This window comes from Bubalus bubalis, chromosome 5 (genome assembly GCF_019923935.1).
Source record: "Bubalus bubalis isolate 160015118507 breed Murrah chromosome 5, NDDB_SH_1, whole genome shotgun sequence".
Lineage (NCBI taxonomy): Eukaryota > Metazoa > Chordata > Mammalia > Artiodactyla > Bovidae > Bubalus > Bubalus bubalis.
Genome location: NC_059161.1, coordinates 16,048,217 through 16,065,496, shown reverse-complemented (window position 1 = coordinate 16,065,496; position 17,280 = coordinate 16,048,217). Strand labels below are relative to the sequence as shown.

Sequence of the window (17,280 nt, the reverse complement as noted above, 5' to 3'; positions counted from 1 at the left end):
TAACACTGTCAAATATTCCTGAAAGCACACCTAGACTATTCTTGCTGCAATTCGAGCCGTTTCCTCATTCCAGGCACATGATAAGACAAGGTACCATTTCTTCCTCTTGCCAGGAAGCCTGCACAAGCCTCTAGCCCAGCCTTACCCACAAAGGGGCAGACACCAGAAGCGAGAAAGATACAGTCCTACAGCATGTGAAACTTGAATCTAAAAAACACAAATTAGAACCTATCCTGAGACCCGCAGGCCCCTGGCTCTTGAGGGACAAGAGGGGAGTGTACTGCTGGGTCACATAGGATATCCCACACAGAGGGCCGCTTCACCAAGGTTGAGAAGCATGACTGACCTTCCACATACGTAAAAATACAAAAAAGTTTAGACAAAATGAGACAACAGGGGAATATATTCCAGACAGAGGAACAAGATAAAACCCCAGAAGAAGAATTAAGGGTGTTCAGTTCAGTCACTCAGTTGTGTTTGGACACTTTGCGACCCCATGAACTGCAACCTCCCTGAGAATGAGTTCAGAGTAATGATTGTAAAGATGATCCAAGAACTCAGGAAAAGAATGGATGCACAGAGCAAAAAGTTTTAAGTTTTTAACAAAGAATTAGAAAAAATAAAGAATAACCAGAGTTGAAGATACAATAACTGAAATGAAAAATTCACTAGAAGCAATCGATAGCAGAATAAATGAAGCAGAAGAATGGATAAATGAACAGAAGACAGAGTGGTGGAAATCACTGCCATAGAACAAAGTAAAGAAAAGAGAATGAAAAGAAAGAAGGACAGTCAAAGAGACCTCTGGGACAACATCAAGCACACCAACATTCACATTATACGGGTTCCAGAAGAAGAAAGGGCCTGAGAAGATATTTGAAGAGATAATAGCTAAAAACCTCCCTGACATGGAAAAGGATACTATTGGAAAAAATACCATGCTATGTGGGGAACCAGAGGTCATAGGGAAGAACAGAAGTGTCTCCAGGGGACAGTGATTCCTTAAGCAAAATATCATAAAAGACACTCTGCCCCGTTCACTTGCAGTGCTGAGCAATCGAGTGTTCTCTTTACTACAGCTTGAAACCTTTACCCCAGAACGTCCCTTTCATCTACAGATCTTCACATCACCTATTCTGGCAAAGTTCATTTTGTAAAACTGTGGGCATTCTTGAAAGCTAGAGGAAAATATACTGTGTGTATGCCAAAGGATACTTTTAACTTGCTATTTAAACAAGCCCTATGCATGAGGAACAATTAATAGCTACATTTCCCTGCCTAACTCTCAGAAAGAAGTGGCTAAAATTAGGCCATTCATATAGAAAATGCCAAATCTTGGTAGTTGGGAGGGATAAATTAGGAGTTTGGGATTAATATATACACATTACTCTATATAAAATAGGTAACCAGAAAAGGGACCTATTGTGTAGAATAGGGAACTATATTCAATATCTTATAATGAAAAGAATAAAAGAGAAAGAAAAACACACACATATATAACTGAATCACTTTGCTGTACACTTGAAACTAACACAGCATTGTAAATCAACTACATTTCAATTAAAAAAAACTCTTAAAAATTAAAAAAAGAGAAGGCACAATTTCTAGGTAATCTGTGGTTAACACATTGTACTAAAACCCACCATCATTATTTCTCTCTTTTCCAAGCAAGCAAAAACAAAGCCAAAAACAATGTATTGGTCACCACTGACCAGACTCTTCAGCCTTGTTTCAGCAGCGCCTCCTTGACTCAGGACCACCATCAGCCTGCTCACAGGGGAGTCCCTCCCATGTCCACTGCTCGCTTCTCATGTCTCCCCGCCCTCTGACACATTTAATCAGAACATCTCCAGGGGAGGGAGGTTCTCTCTGAAATAACAAACACCACCACCAAACATAAAACTTGGGTGAAATGGTTATTTCCAAGGCTGCCTGTGCTGTGCTTTCCGACTGTATCACCCATAACATGCTATCTTATCAAATGACCGGCCTCACTTTCACTCTTCCTTTGTCATTAGTTAAATCTTTGGTGAATTAACTTGTCAGTCACAGAGATCACTTACTTGGAAAGAATGTCTCAAAAGCACAATGTAGAAGCCTCTTGGGAAGACTCATCTTTATTTTACAGCTACTAATTAGATGGATTTGTTCCAACTAGAAGTGAAAAGATTCCCAAGCGTGTAGCTGAATGGAAATTTTGTTTCAGACACCAACCTTTGACTGGAAGTCTCAGCATTGTCTGTCAGGAGAAAAACCAAACGTAGAATTCCCCCAGAAACAACGGCCTCTGCATTCATGAGGACGGCCCAGCGTGGAGGGGTAGCTGCCATGCCTTGCCATCATCAGTGGGTCTCAAGACTGTTACCTGTCAACAACTCCAGCACATAGCTAACTCTTCCATCCTGCCCTGCTCCCCATCACTCCCCTGGAGGCCCTTTCCCAGCCCCACACCATCACAGTGCCTGAAAGCATCCCCACCCTCTTCACCCAACTCTCCTCCCTCTCCTAAACTCTCATTCACACTCCCAAACCCAACACAATGGTCACATTCCCAGCAAAGCTGGTCCCTCAACGGGCCCCCTTGACGGTCCCCCTCCTCATGACGACCAGGTTCCGTGGGTTCTACAGTCACCTTTGTTTCAGCCTCTGAAAGACAACCATCTGGCTATACACGGCAGCTCTCCTGGACCACGGACCCCGCAGCAGTAGGCACCTTTCCTAGATCTCCGAGCGTCTCAGTGCCCAGCACGGGGCCTGAAACAAGGTCATGCTCACACCTGGATTCTGAGGTCTGGGGGCGGGGGGAGGGAGGAACTTGACCTGAAATTCAAAGGGGTCACTGAGGCCAACATGGGTTCTCCCATTTTTGCCCCAAGATAAAGCTCTTTGGCCTGGGACAGGCGTCTCAGTATCTTTTGATGAATAGGCTGATCAACAGCACAGAAATGCAAGATGAATTCTCCCTCATCATCCTCCCATTGGGGACTCCTGTCTCTCCGTACCTTTGAATGCTCTCTGGCTTACCCACCTCTTCAGCCGTGTAAAACATCCCCCAACTGGCCAGGAGGGCTGGTGACTACTCTCTCTTCTTTGCCACAACAAAGTGATGATTATCTCTGGCCTCCGACATCCTTGGGCCAGTGCAAACCTGGAAATCCCAGCAGTGGGGGCTGCTGACCAACGCTGGAGGAACCAATGAACAGTCACAGGGTTGCACATTGTTTTTTAATTTGTTTCACAGCAAGCTCTAGAAGGCAAGTCATTTATCACTTCCCCACCCTGAAACAACAGAGCATGACAGACAGTAGCGGAGGCTGGGATGCCAGCTCTTGCTTCCCAGATCCTGCAGCAGGCCCCGGTGAACAAAGCAAGGCCCAAGCAGTGTGTCCTCTGCAGATGGTAGACGCTCAGTCCACACTCAGCAGCACCAGCACCACTGAAGTCAAGGTTGTCCATCCAGAAGATTCCACCTTGCATCGCAAAATCCAGAGAGGGTTTAACTTCCAGAGGCAGACAGCAGGTGCCATGGCTGGAGGCAAAGTCCTCTGACACTGCCAAGGTCAAATGTCTTGACTTAAGGCTAGGCTAGACGGGAGGGAGGAAGAGTAATGAGGTCAAGGAATCCCTGGACTGCTGAACTGGTGATTTTTTTTTTTTTTAAGAAATGCTGGATCTGCAGTTCACAATGTTCACAACAAAAGAACATTGCTTGGGATTCTAGACCTGAGTGAAGAGAAACAAAGGCTGGGCTGACAAAGCCAGAACTTTATTCACAGTAGAACAGTCCTAAGCTAATATTCTAGAATTTATCAACCATGTCTTTTAAGAATGAGAATGCATAAACCCACCAGACCAGCTGACAGGGAAAAAGAAAATACACCAATGTTCTCTATTAAACAAAACCACACAAAAATTAATTCAATCTGCCTCCATTTCCACTCCTAATACCTCAGCCACCTCCCACCCTCTTTATAAAAAACAAAAAAAACAAAAAAAAACACATAAAATTCATGCACACTTGCACACACTCAAATATTCAAGCAAAATACAAAATACCCAAGGAAACCTTAGGAATCACTTAAGTGTTTTTCATTAGCTCCCCAGATGCTCTGTTTTTCTAGACAAAGAATCAAGTTCTGACTGCCATTTCTAAGCAGTAAAAATCAGTGAGCTGAGATCCCCCTCCTCTGTCTCCTGGCTCACTGGTCAATGCAGAAGAACCAACCATATGTCAAGAGGGAAGGCCAAGGCTGGCGTTCTGTGGGGGGAAGCTGCCTGGTTGTCCTGCAGCCGGGGGCCTTCATGGGGAGCAGTCAGCAGTACCTTCATGGGTACACTCAGCAAGGCCACCCTGGGGCTCTGTTCCCAAGCATGAAGCTCGGAGTCCAACACCCAGGACACGGGGAGAGGAGCCGGTGTGGACAGGACGCTTGGGGCGGGGATTTCTGGAGACTGAGTTTTACTGCTTGTGGGCATGAGAACAGATACCTGAAGCAAACCATCATGAGATATCACAGACGGCAGCACTGGAAGAGATGATGTAGTCCAACTCTGCATTTTACATAAAATCCATTTATGGAAAAAGCAGAGAGGTGGTCTGCCCAGGATTGGGACCCTAAGAGCTTCCCTGGGTGTTGGCCTATGTCAGTTGATCAGTCCATTGTTTCTAGCCAAGGTCTCTCACCTGAAGTGGAGAATCATTTGTTTCCAGAAGGTTAGACTCTCCCATTCAACAGGCCTGGGAAATGCAGAAAAACCAGGTTCTGGAACCAATAAGTCTACACTGACCACTTCCCGGGAGTGATGAAAGCCTGATGCATCTGTTTCTCTGCCTTATCCTGCAGACTCTCCCCCAACCCCCAATATTTTATAAAAATAAATAATTCAAAGTAGAATGAAAATCCCAGGCAAGGACAGTTGCTGGCCTGAACATGTGCTCTTTCTCTCAACAGACTCATGAAACTCACGCCTGCAATTCACTCCCAGGCTCAGGGGGGATGGGAGAGTCTGACCTGCTGGGGCAGCACATGAACCCCTGGGACAGCAATTACAGACCAGCCCCAGCCCCTTATATATTAAATTTATCTTCATAAATAGAGCATCCCAACTCAAGTGACCATAATAAAGAAAGCCAAAGCTTGAGTGTTTTCTTCAAATAGCTACACACACCCTCAAATATCTATGAAACTATATTCAATATATCCACATGGCAAACTGGACAGCTCTTTATGAGAGCTTCAGTTGTCATGATAGTCAAAGGCCAAGTCTCAGACAGACCCAAATACCCATCCCTGTTGGATAACGGAGACTAAGATGCAAAGCTCACTTTGCAATAAGGCTCATGACAAATACCTTTAAAGAAAAAGCCCGATTAATTTGATTTTTAAATTATTTGATTCCTGCCCTCCCATCCCCCACCACCAAACTTGGAACATACTCAAGTTTTCAAGGTCACATCTATGACATAAAACGGGGCCCACCAGACCACTAGATATGGTCCAGTTGGATAGGCTGCCGGGCCTACCCATTTATTGATGTGACAGCGTTGGTGATCACCTTTCCCTTGAGTGAGCATCTCTGAGCTCTGCTGTTCAACCTTAATGTGGGAACCAGTATCATGGGAAATGAACTAAAGGGCAAGGTGTCTGGGTTGAAGTTCATCCTAATGGTGGCCAGAAAGCCTATCTTCTAGCCATCCTAGAAGATTTGGGTTTAGTTTCCCTATTCTCTTCCCCTGTCAAAAAATATATATCAATTTTGATCAATCACATTAGACTGCTTTGGTTAGGTCACTGTAACCATTAAAAGAAACTGGAGCAAACAGATGGTTGGCCCATTAGGAAAACCAAAGTGTAGTAAGCCCTCCATGGAGCCTTCATAGCTCATCTCTGGAAGGTGTGGTGTCCAGGGAGGCTGGTGGTGGCAGGGCCTCTGTGTTCTTTGCGTTGCGATGGATGCGACTTTGCTTCCGGGATTTCCAGGCATGTGTCCTGTCCCAGTCAGTGGCCACTGTCTCATTGTCCCAGATGGTCGAGGTCTCCGTGTCACTCAGATACCCTGGCTGGCCTGTGTAGTGCGTGGGATAGATGAGCAAGGGTTCTGCAGAGAAGGCTTTCAAGTCCCTGGATTCGTAATGCTCCATGTACTCAGCACTGAAAACAAGAGGCAGACAAGTGGGTGAGGGGGCAGGACACTCACAGAACAGGGGGAAAAGGTCTTGCTCATTACCTCCTAAATTCTCATGGATTTGATTATTTTTAAAATTGTGTCTTTGTGGAAAACCTTAGCCTACAAACACAACAGATTTTTTTCTTAAGGCTTTCAGATGATTTAAACAAATACACAAAGAAAAAGGTCAGGGTATTTCTGTTAAATTTAGACGGTAGTTTAGTCACTAAATCATGTCCAACACTTGTGGCCCCATGGACTAAAGCCTGCCAGGCTCCTCTGTCCATGGGATTTCCCAGACAAGAATAATGGAGTGGGTTGCCATTTCCTTCTCCAGGGGATCTTCCTGACCCAAGAATTGAACCCGGGTCTCCTGCATTGCAGGCAGATTCTTTACCGATTAAGCTACAAGGGAAGATCCAAATTTAGATAGAGTAGCTTAAAAATGAATTTCAGGTCTTATTCTAAAAATTAAGGTTTAAGCTCTGTTGGACCACAATAATAAATAAAGCGATCACTTTGTAGAAAATGCTTTGATCCTAGATCAGTGAATGACATGGCTGGGAGCTGGAGTGAAGGTGTGAGTGATGTGGTGTAGGCTTGGAGGCACACCAGCTTGGCGTTGCAGTCCAGCAGCCTGTGAGTGTAAATGAAGGGACAAGGAGCCCGCCCTCCCAGGGCTCCTCTGCTGATTACATGAGGTGACGTCTGCTCAGCAGCTAGGTTTCAATTTCCTTTCTATTAAGAGGATGATGGTTGACCTCCATGTTTCTGTTGGGTAGCAGAGATAAAAATCAGTCTCTGACACGTTGTCCGTTTTTACTGAGGACAGGAGACAAAATGAGCAAGATTCAGGACAAGAACATTGAACTGCTACAAAGAAAACCATCTAGGGAGGAGATTACCCAGCAACGAGAGAAGGAGCCAAGGTTAGAACCTGGTCTCCTGCTCCATTAACGAATTTAGGAAGCATCGATCAAGCAGGTAGCATGGGTAGAATTTGGACTAGACTCTAAGGACACAGAGATAAAAGATGGTCCCTGCCTCAGTGGCTCACAGGTTACTGGGGAGACTGACATATAAACCCATCATTTACCATGTTCTTAATACAAGCACTAGGTCCTACTGAACTCCCAGGCTATGGGAACTCTGAGCATCACACTGTCTTCTGTGGATGCCCAGCTCAGAGGCCATCTCCACTCTCCCCAAGCCTCTAACACATCTCTGTGATCATAGGTATCACAATATATCACAATGACTGTTCATGAGTCTGGGTTCCTGACTAGCTTGTGAGTCACTGCCTGGCCAACAGTATACACAATGGACTAAGAAACGAACTGAAAAATATGAGGTGCTTAGGAAGATGGCCTTCATCTTGAGGTGTATGGGTTTATGGAAGTAAGAAAATCAGACGAGAGGACCGAGCATAGTATGTGCAGTTAAGCTGCTGCTGCTGCTGCTGCTAAGTCACTTCAGTCGTGTCCGACTCTGTGCGACCCCATAGATGGCAGCCCACCAGCCTCCCCCGTCCCTGGGATTCTCCAGGCAAGAACACTTGAGTGGGTTGCCATTTCCTTCTCCAATGCATGAAAGTGAAAAAATAAAGTGAAGTTGCTCAGTCGTGTCTGACTCCTAGCGGGTATTAAAGAGGACTCCTATGCAAGACTCACCATTTCTGCCTTATATCCCCTGTTTGTAAAAGGAGGTAATCACTCGAGTTGGCCTCTCTTTGTCATGATTATGGAAAGATCATTTAGGAAAGGAGTACCCCTTTAAAAAATACCAAGTATTACCCAAAATCAAGTAGCATAATTCATGAATGAATTATGCTCAAGGGACAGGTAGGCAATTCAGGGCAACTCACACAGGATGCTTGTTGTACATGATTGGCAGAAACTCATCCACTGGGAGCATCTTCCCAAAAGGATCTGCTCCAACCAGCTTCTGTGCTCCTTCCAGAGAGATGACATAGCCGAGGGTCCAGTAGGAATAGTCAGCTTCAACCAGATTTACCACGTTGGGCACAGCTTTCTCTGGTTCTTTTACTTGCATCCTCTTCCTACCAATATAACTAAAAGGAAATGGGTGGAGGAGAAAATTCCAATTTGAGTATTAGACATCCATAAGAATGGAGCACAGCTTTGCAGACACTTTTGAAAGCTTGGACCAACTGTGTCTTATTTAAATGTATCACACAACAGGGCACAGCACATCAATCATGGTTGTCACCATCTTGCATCAATTTCAGGCCATTTCTGTGGTTCCACTTATCAAGAGCCCAGCTATCCTTGCCTAGCAGGCTGTTAAGGCCTGAAAGTTGAAATGAAGAGTTTAAAAGATCTTTCAGAAGTTGGAGACAAGATGGTGGAGTAGAAGGACTTGAGCTCACCTCCTCTCACAAAAACACCAATATCACAACTAACTGCTGAATGACTATCGACAAAAAAGACCAGAACCCACCAAAGATATTCTACACCCAAATACAAGGAAGTCACAATGAGATGGAAGGAGGGCACATTCGTGATAGCATCAAATCCTGTACCCACCAGGTGGATGATTCACAAGGGGGAAAATAATTATTTCTCATAAGTTTTCCCACAGGGGCGAGGGTTCTGAAGCACGTGTCAGGCTCCCCAGTCTGGGGGTCTGCCATCAAGAGGAGGAGTCCCTCAGAGCACTCAGCTTTCAAGGCCAGGGTGCTTGATTGCAGGAGCTCCGTAGGAATGGGGGAAACAGAAACTCCACTCCTGGAGGGTACACACAAAGTCTCATGCACAGCAGGACCTGGGCAAAAGCAGTGTGTCTCCTGGCGGGGTGGGGGAGTGGCTATGACTCATTGTGGGGGCCAGGACACTGGGGGCAGACGTACCAGGGAATACTCACCAGTGTGAGCAAGTGAGTATAAATATTATTAAAGAATAATATGTAAAGGAAGAAAAACATGATCATCTCAATATAGTCAGAAAAAAACTGACAAAATTCAACAAAAGTCAGACAAAAGTCAGACAAAATTCAACACTCATTTTTTAAAAAAAAAACAAAACCAAACTCTCCAGAAAGCAGGCACAGAGGAGACCTACTTCAACATAATAAAGGCCAAATATGACAAACCTAGCATCATTCTCAAAGGTGAAACGCTGAGAGCATTTCCTCTAAGATCAGGAACAAGACAAGGATGCTCACTCTCACCACTTCTATTCAACAGTTTCAGAAGTCCTCCACAGTGATCAGGGAAGAAAAAGAAACAAAGGGAACTCAAATTAGAAAAGAAGTTAAACTGTCCACTGCTGCAAATGGGATGATACTATACATATGAAACCCTAAAGACACTACCAAAAACCACTAGAACTCATCAATGAACTTGGTAAAGTTGTAGGATACAAAATTTTTCAAGTCTTTTTACTTAAAAAACTAAAACTAGAACTGCCATATGATCTAGTAACCCCACTCCTGAGCTTATACCCAGAGAAAACCATAATGTGAAAAGATACACACATCCAGTGTTCATAGCAGCACTATCCATAATAGCCAGGACATGGAAGTAACCTAAATTTCCATCAACAGAGAAATGGATAAAGAAGATGTGGTACATATACACAACGGAACATTACTCAGCCATAAAAAAGAATGAAATAATACTATTTGTAGAATCATGGATGAACTTAAAGATTATCATACTAAGTGAATTAAATCAGACAGAGAGACAACTATCATATGATATCACTAACATGTGGAATCTGAAAAAAATGATGCACACAAACTTATTTACAAAATATGTCACAGACTTAGATAACAAACTTAATAGTTACCAAAAGGATAAGGTGTGTGTTGGGGGTGGGGGGGGGGGAATAAATTAGGAGGTTGGGATTAGCACATACACACTATTATGTATACAACAGATAATCAACATAGACCTACTATATAGCACAGGGAACTATACTCAAGATATTTTGTAATAACCTATATGGGAAAAGAATCTCAAGTATAAATGAATCACTTTGGTATACACCTGAAACTAACAACATTGTAAATCAACTATACTCCAATATTAAAAAAAAACTTTTAAAAATTTCATGACAAAAAGCAGATTTTTTTCCGATCATTTCCCAAAGGTAGTGTAGGATTTTCAGCTGTGTTTATAGAGGTTGGAAGGGGACAACAAAGACCAGTTGTGAGAATCCCAACTTTGCTTTCAAGTCCCTAGAGCTTCAGTCTGGGGACTTGATATTTTCTGCACAGCTCTCCAAATGCTGGTGGTAAACACAAGAAAGAAAATGCTTTGGAAAAGATATAGTCCAAAGTGAAAGACCTAGGAACTCAAGAGTAGCTCAAGAGTGTTTCCTCTGGGAAAGAATGGATGTCACCACTTGCAAGGTTTGCTTTCCCTCACCCATCTCTGCCCATGCTTCCTCTGGGGTTCTGTCCTCCAGGAACTACTTCTGCAACACAGGATGTACCCTCAACTATTCTCCCCATCCCCAGTCTACCCATGGATCTGTGATCCATTACTTCTGTCTGGAGCCTGGTTGCTTCTGCTTGCCTGGACCAAGTTGAGGAGATCTGGCTTTCTGCCTGTCAGAAAAAGCTGAATTGCTCTAAAAACCATCTCTTTCAATATTTAAGCTATCCTCTTTGTTGAAACATCCTATGATATATAGAATAAGTCTGTGTTCATCTTCATTTCTTCTGGAGATAAATATAGCCACCTCTCAACCGCAGCTTCTTAAAAGCAAAGAGCCTGAATTTCTCTCATGTATCAAGCGAAAGAGAAAATCCTATTGAACGCCTGAATTGTGACCAGAGTGACTGAGGAACTAAGCTTATACTCAATTTGTTATACTAAATGTAAACTGTAATTTTAAAATTGATGATGTGTAAAATATTTTTTCTCTTATTTGAAATGTATTATTTTGGTAGGGCTACAGTTTACTTCAACAGTTGAAAATTTAGCATATGGACTGAGGTGTGTTGTATGCATTAAATACATACTGGATTTTGAAGACTGAATGAAAATAGAATATAGACTAATTCATCAATAGTTTTAAAATACTGATTATATGTTAAAATAATATTTGGATATGTTAGATTAAATAAAATGTATTATTAAAGTTAATTTCACCTATTTTTATCTTTTTAATATGATTACTAGAAAATTTTAAATGATGTGGCTTCCCAGATGGTGCAGTGGTAAAGAAGTCACCTGCCCATTCAGGAGGCACAAGAGATACAGACTTGATCCCTGGGTCGGGAAGATCCTCTGGAGGAGGAAATGGCAACCCACTCCAGTGTTCTTTCATGGAAAATCCCATGGACAGAGGAGCCTGGTGGGCTACAGTCCATGGGGTAGCAAAGAATCAGATATGAGTGAGCACACACAGAAAATTTTAAATGATATGTCTCACATATTTCTATTGGACACGCTGCCCTAGATGATTTCAATGGCTTGTTCTATTTTTCCCTGCTTACTATTTCCTTTTTCTGGAGAAATTTAATATTGCTGTCACAGACAGCCTATATGCTTTCATATTTTGAGTTTAAGTACATTTGCTTTATTCATTTTATAAAGTGAGATGTGAAAAATTGGAAACAGCTATAATTCTTTGTGATTAGATAATAGATTTCAATGGAACACTTGCACTTGATCAGTCATGGAAATTTAGAAAACATCTCCCCAGCTCCATCCCCCATATCCTTATCAGAACAATAACTCTTCTTCCTTGGATCCATTGGTATGCTTTCCTAACAATTGCATCAACCAAACCACAGGTGAACAAGAATGTATGTCAACTCTAAGCCTTAGACTCCCCAAGTCCAGTCCTCTGATTCCAAGGCTTAAGTGAAAGTTGCCTTTGTACATGTCACATAAGCATGAAATAGCTTTCAAGCTCCATGCCTCTGGGGCCTTAACCGCAGGCTGCAGGACCACAGACTCAGAAAGCCTGAGGTGCGAGAACTCCTAGAGGATTCTAGGGACAACGATCAGAAGAGACAGTGCAGAATCGCATCACATGGCTGAGACCCGACAGGAGCCAATCCCTTTATTACATAGTCCTGGGTCTAATTCCCACGGTTACGGGAGCCATTACTAGGTTTCCTCTGAGCTCAGAACGGTACATTTTCTAAGAGAACAAGTATTCCACCCGAGTGCATAGTTGAGTGTCCCTCCGAGGATAGGAGGAACGGGGACAGCTTGTGGGCTGCAGCTGCTAAAGGAACAGCCTCTGATCTGATGAAATTGCCTTTGACACACAGATGGGAAGTAAATATGACGCTTGGGAACTTTCTGCCTCATTGGAGAGAAGTAAAAAGTGTCATCTCATTGTAAAAACAAAATGAGAGAGAGAGAGAGAGAGAGAGAGAGAGCGCTCAGTTCCCAGAGAGAGAGAGAGAGCACACACTCAGTTCCCAGAGGTTAGCAGGCAACGAGCATTAACTAAATGTCAGTTCAGAGCCAGGACTCCCTTGGTGAGTCTGGTTTTCCTAAGACAGCCTCTGACTCTCCAAACCCAGCTGTCAGTGTTCTCCCTATTTGTACAGCTCCCCTCCCCAACAGGTGCTCTCCCACTGACCTTCCAACCCCCTCTCCTCTCCCGCCCCACACACCATCAGAGACTGCAGAGGAAACCCATCCTCCAGGGAGCTGATGCTCAAGTGTGACACAGGACCCTTGCCCTGGCACAGGTCCTCCCTGGACATACTCTATGCACCACGCTGCTTCATGGGTGGGTTTCTGCTGCATTCTCAGGTAAATGCTCATACTGAAAACCCCAGATCTGCAGGCAGATTCCAAGTCTCAAAGAAAGTCTCATACTTTCTCACCCTGAAGAACATATAGATGCAAAAGTGAAAGTGTTAGTCACTCATTCATGTCTGACTCTTTGCAACCCTGCCAGGCTCCTCTGTCCATGGGATTCTCCAGGCAAGAATACTGGAGTGGGTGGGTAGCCATTCCCTTCCCCAAGGGATCTTCCCTAACGAGGAATCAAAGCCAGATCTCCTGCATTGCAGGTGGGATCTTTACCATCTAAGCCACCAGGGAAGCCCCCAGACCAGTGGGTATCCCCTACTTACTTCTTGTTGCTGGGAACATATATGGAGAGAAAGCCAGGTAAATGGAAGCTTGAGCCCCACCTCCTATGAGTTGGGGCTCTTGGTGCTGAAAGAACTGAAAGAGTTCTCAGTACTCTTAGAAAAGCCTGTCGTCTTGTCACTCACATCAGCTCCCAATCCAGCTGAACTCGATCAATGTCATCCATCAGCTTCATCAGCTTCTTTTTAAATTGATGTTCAAAACGCACGTCGTCCTCAATAACAAGAGTCTTCTCCAGCTCCCGGTCAATTACCTGTAAAGGTCAGGGGGAAGATACCCGATGAAAAGTTGATACTTATTTATCTAATCAAAATAGGTATTAAAAAGTCAAAAGTATAGTAGCACAACACATAATAGCTCATAACTGGAATCTTGGTGAAGGTTCATCAACAGTAAAATGGTCCCACTCTCCTCCCTTCTCATTACAGAACTGCACATCTGAATGAAGCATTATTCACCTCTTTCCAGACAGAGTAGTGGCTAAGGAAGCAGCCGATTTCACCCCTGGTTAGAGGCCTGGAGGAGTAGGGATCTCGATATCCAGGCAGCATTTCAATATTCAGGGCCTTCAGCTGGCTTGTGTTGAGTGCCCTGTAAGATAGAACACGCCCCTAAATTAACACATTGAGAGGTCCCCAACACAGAAGCCAGGAGGGAGAGGTCTGTGTATTCCCCAGGGCCCTTATGCACACTGAGCAGGGCTCCTTAGAAGCTCCTCAGGGTTAATGTGTTATAGCATTATGAGCTTTGTGAAGACAAGATGCGGTCTTATATTTTATGTATCCCTCACAACACCCAATGTAGTTCTAAGTATCATCAGTTTTTTGGCACCTTTGAAAAAGTATTTTCCTAATGAAGGAGAGTGGCTAATAGAAACATTAAATATTATTAAACACTGGAAGGAATGAGGACAGGAAAGAATCATAAGAGGAATTGTACACATGTGTACATCTTTCCTTTGGAGTTAAAAATTAAAATGCAGAGAGAGTCATGTAAGCAAGAGAAGTGACTCACTACAAACAAAGTATTCTCAGTAAGATTAATAGCTGATTCTCATCTGAAACCATGGAGGCCAGAAGGTTGACAAATTCAAAGTGCCGACTCAGAGAGACTCAACCAAGAATGCTGTATCCAGTCAAGCTAGACTTCACAAATGGAAAAACCAGGATGTCCCAGATAAACAAAAACAGCATCACTAGTAGATCTGCTCTACGAGAAATGCTAAAGGGAATCCCTCAGGCTAACATGAAAAGGAACTAGAGAATAACTCAGGCCCACATAAAGAAATGAAAGCATTGGTAAATGGAAGTGCAGGTGTTTGCATTCATGCTAAGTCACATCAGTTGAGTTTGGCTCTTTGTGACCGGATAGACTGCAGCCTGCCAGGCTCTTCTGTACACGAGATTCTTCAGGCAAGAATACTGGAGTGGGTTGCCATGCCCTCCTCCAGGGGATCTTCCCGACCCAGGGACTGAACCCGTGTCTCTTATGTCTCTTGCATTATCAGGCAGGTTCTTTACCACTAGCGTCACCTGGGATAGGTAAACATAAATAGTGTAAGTATCCTTTTGTTCATAATTTTTTACCTTATCTGATTTAAATTATAGCTGCATAAAGCAGTAAGAGCAAATAATGTATAAAGAGCATATAAAGAAATAATTAGTGTGACCATAGAACAAAGGAAGGGGAAGGAATAAAGCTATATAGCTGTTAAGTTTTTCCTTAGTATTGAAGTTGGTATTTTTTTATTGAGATATAATTGACATATAACATTAGTTTCAGGTGTACAATACAAGGATTCAATATTTTGTACTTTAACATCTTAATTCCTTTGTTTATATTTCAGTATATTTTTAGTTATTAGTGATTGCCCTAGGGATTATAATTAACATCTTAATTTATAGCCATCAAGTTCATATTAATAGTAGGGTCCTAGAAGAAAACAAGGGGATAAGACTCCTTGACTGCTTTGGTGATGATTTCTTGGATTTGACACTGAAATTAAAGGCAACAACAGCAAAATACACATTCTTCAACTGTATGTGCAGCATTCTCTAAGAAAGACCATATGTTAGACTATATAGACCATAAATAAAGCCTCAGTACATTTTAAATGGTTGAATTCATACAAAGTATGTTCTATAACCACAATGAAATTAACAATTGATAGGAAACTTGGAAAATTTACAAATATGTTAAATTAAATAATATACTCCTTGATAGCCAATGAGTCAAAGAAACCACAGAGGAAATGAAAAAATATTTTGAGACAAATGAAAATGAAAACAGCATACCAAGCCTTACAAGATGCACCTAATGCAGTACTTAGGGGGCTAGTTACAGGTACAAATGTCTATGTTTAAAAAAGAGAATCTGAAATAATCTGCTTTTCCATTTTGAGAAACTGAGAAAAGAACAAACTAAATGCAAAGCAAGCAGAAAGAAGGAAATGAATGAAACAGAGAATAGAAAAACTGACAAAAACAAAACCAAAAGTTGGTTCTTTGGAAAAGAACAAAACTGATAACACTTTTAGGCAAATAAAAAGAGTAGACTCAATTATTAAAAATTAAGAATGAAAGAGGGAGCAATCCCTACTGGTCTTGTGGAAATAAAGAGGATTACAAGAAAATACTATGAACAATTATATATCAACAAATTAGATAACCTAGATAAAATGGGCACATTGCTCAAAAGAAACAAACCAACTCAAGAAATAGAAATTCTGAATACCTATAACAGTTAAAGAGGCTGAATGTGTAAAGATTAAAAAAAAAAGTTCCAAAACATGGTCCAGGACCAGATAACTTCTGTAAAGAATTCAGAATTCTGCCAAACATTTAAAGAATTAACACAAATCTTTCAAACCCTTACCAAAAATTCAAGAGGGTGCAATTCCCAACTTATTCTATAAAGTATTATCCTGATACACAACCAGAAAAATATCACAAGAAGATGAGAAACCAATATCGCTTAAGATAAATAGAAAAATACCCAAGAAAATACTAGGAAACAGAATCCAGCATCGAGAAGAGGAATTATACATCATGGCCAAATGGGATTTATCCCAGGATTGTAAGGTTGTTTAACACTTGGGGAAAAAAAGTGACACATCATTATTAACAGATGAAAATTCCACAATCATCTAAATAGACATGAAACTTGACAAAAATCCTACTGTATATGGATTAACTATTTATATTCCCCCAAATTCACATGTTGATAAGGAGGTGGAGCCGTAGATCCTAAGGTTGAACTTTCGTAAATGAGATTAGTGCCCTTATAAGAAAGCAAAAGCTTGCTTTCTCCCCTCTCTTTGCTCTCTGCCATAGGAGAGTACAGCAAGAGGACAGAGATCATGCTGAGTTGCTAAGTTGGGTCTGACTCTGTGACCCCGTGGACTATAGCCTACTAGGCTTCTCACTCCATGGGATTTCCCAGGCAAGAATACTGGATTGGGTTGCCATTTCCGTCTCCAGGGGATCCTCCTGACCCAGGGATCGAACCTGCAGCTTCTGCATTGGCAGGCGGATTCTTTTACCACTGGGCCACCAGAGAAGCCCACAGGAAGGGGATTGCCATCTACAAAGCAGGACGAGCTCTCTCACCATAATCTAGCCATGCTGGCACCCTTCTCTGGAACTTCCCAGCCTCTGGAACTTTGACAAATGTCTGTTATTTGAGCCACTTGGTCTATGGTAATTCATTATAGCAGCATACAAACTAAGACACCATTACCCTTTCAAGATAGAAACACTCAACCCAATCAAGGCCATCTGTGAAAACTCCAGAGCCAATTATCCTATTGGTGAAGGACTAAATGTTTCTCCTTAATAACAGGAATAAGCCAAGCCTATCCACTCTTATCATTTCTGTCCAACATTGTGCTTGAGGATTTAGCCAAGGATTACCCCCACAACTTTTTGTTCCTCATCCTTATTCGACAACATCTTGATGCTCATGGGAGTTTCCTCAGTCTCTGGCTGGCTTGACAACTGTTGGGTTGTACCTCCCAGGACTGC

The 17,280-nt window shown here is 42.6% G+C and overlaps 1 protein-coding gene across 1 annotated transcript in view; it reads right to left on the bottom strand.

The window, feature by feature from the left end:
• Positions 1 to 3,211: 3,211 nt before the first annotated feature.
• COLGALT2 (collagen beta(1-O)galactosyltransferase 2) overlaps positions 3,212 to 17,280 on the bottom strand; it is a 121,345-nt gene continuing 107,276 nt past the window's right edge. The window contains exons 9-12 of the mRNA XM_006048652.4: positions 13,717 to 13,849; positions 13,384 to 13,511; positions 8,033 to 8,239; positions 3,212 to 6,152 (exon numbers count right to left, since the gene is read on the bottom strand). Coding sequence (XP_006048714.2) covers positions 5,876 to 6,152; positions 8,033 to 8,239; positions 13,384 to 13,511; positions 13,717 to 13,849 — 745 coding nt within the window. The 3' untranslated portion in view covers positions 3,212 to 5,875. The remainder of the gene's footprint in view (positions 6,153 to 8,032; positions 8,240 to 13,383; positions 13,512 to 13,716; positions 13,850 to 17,280) is intronic.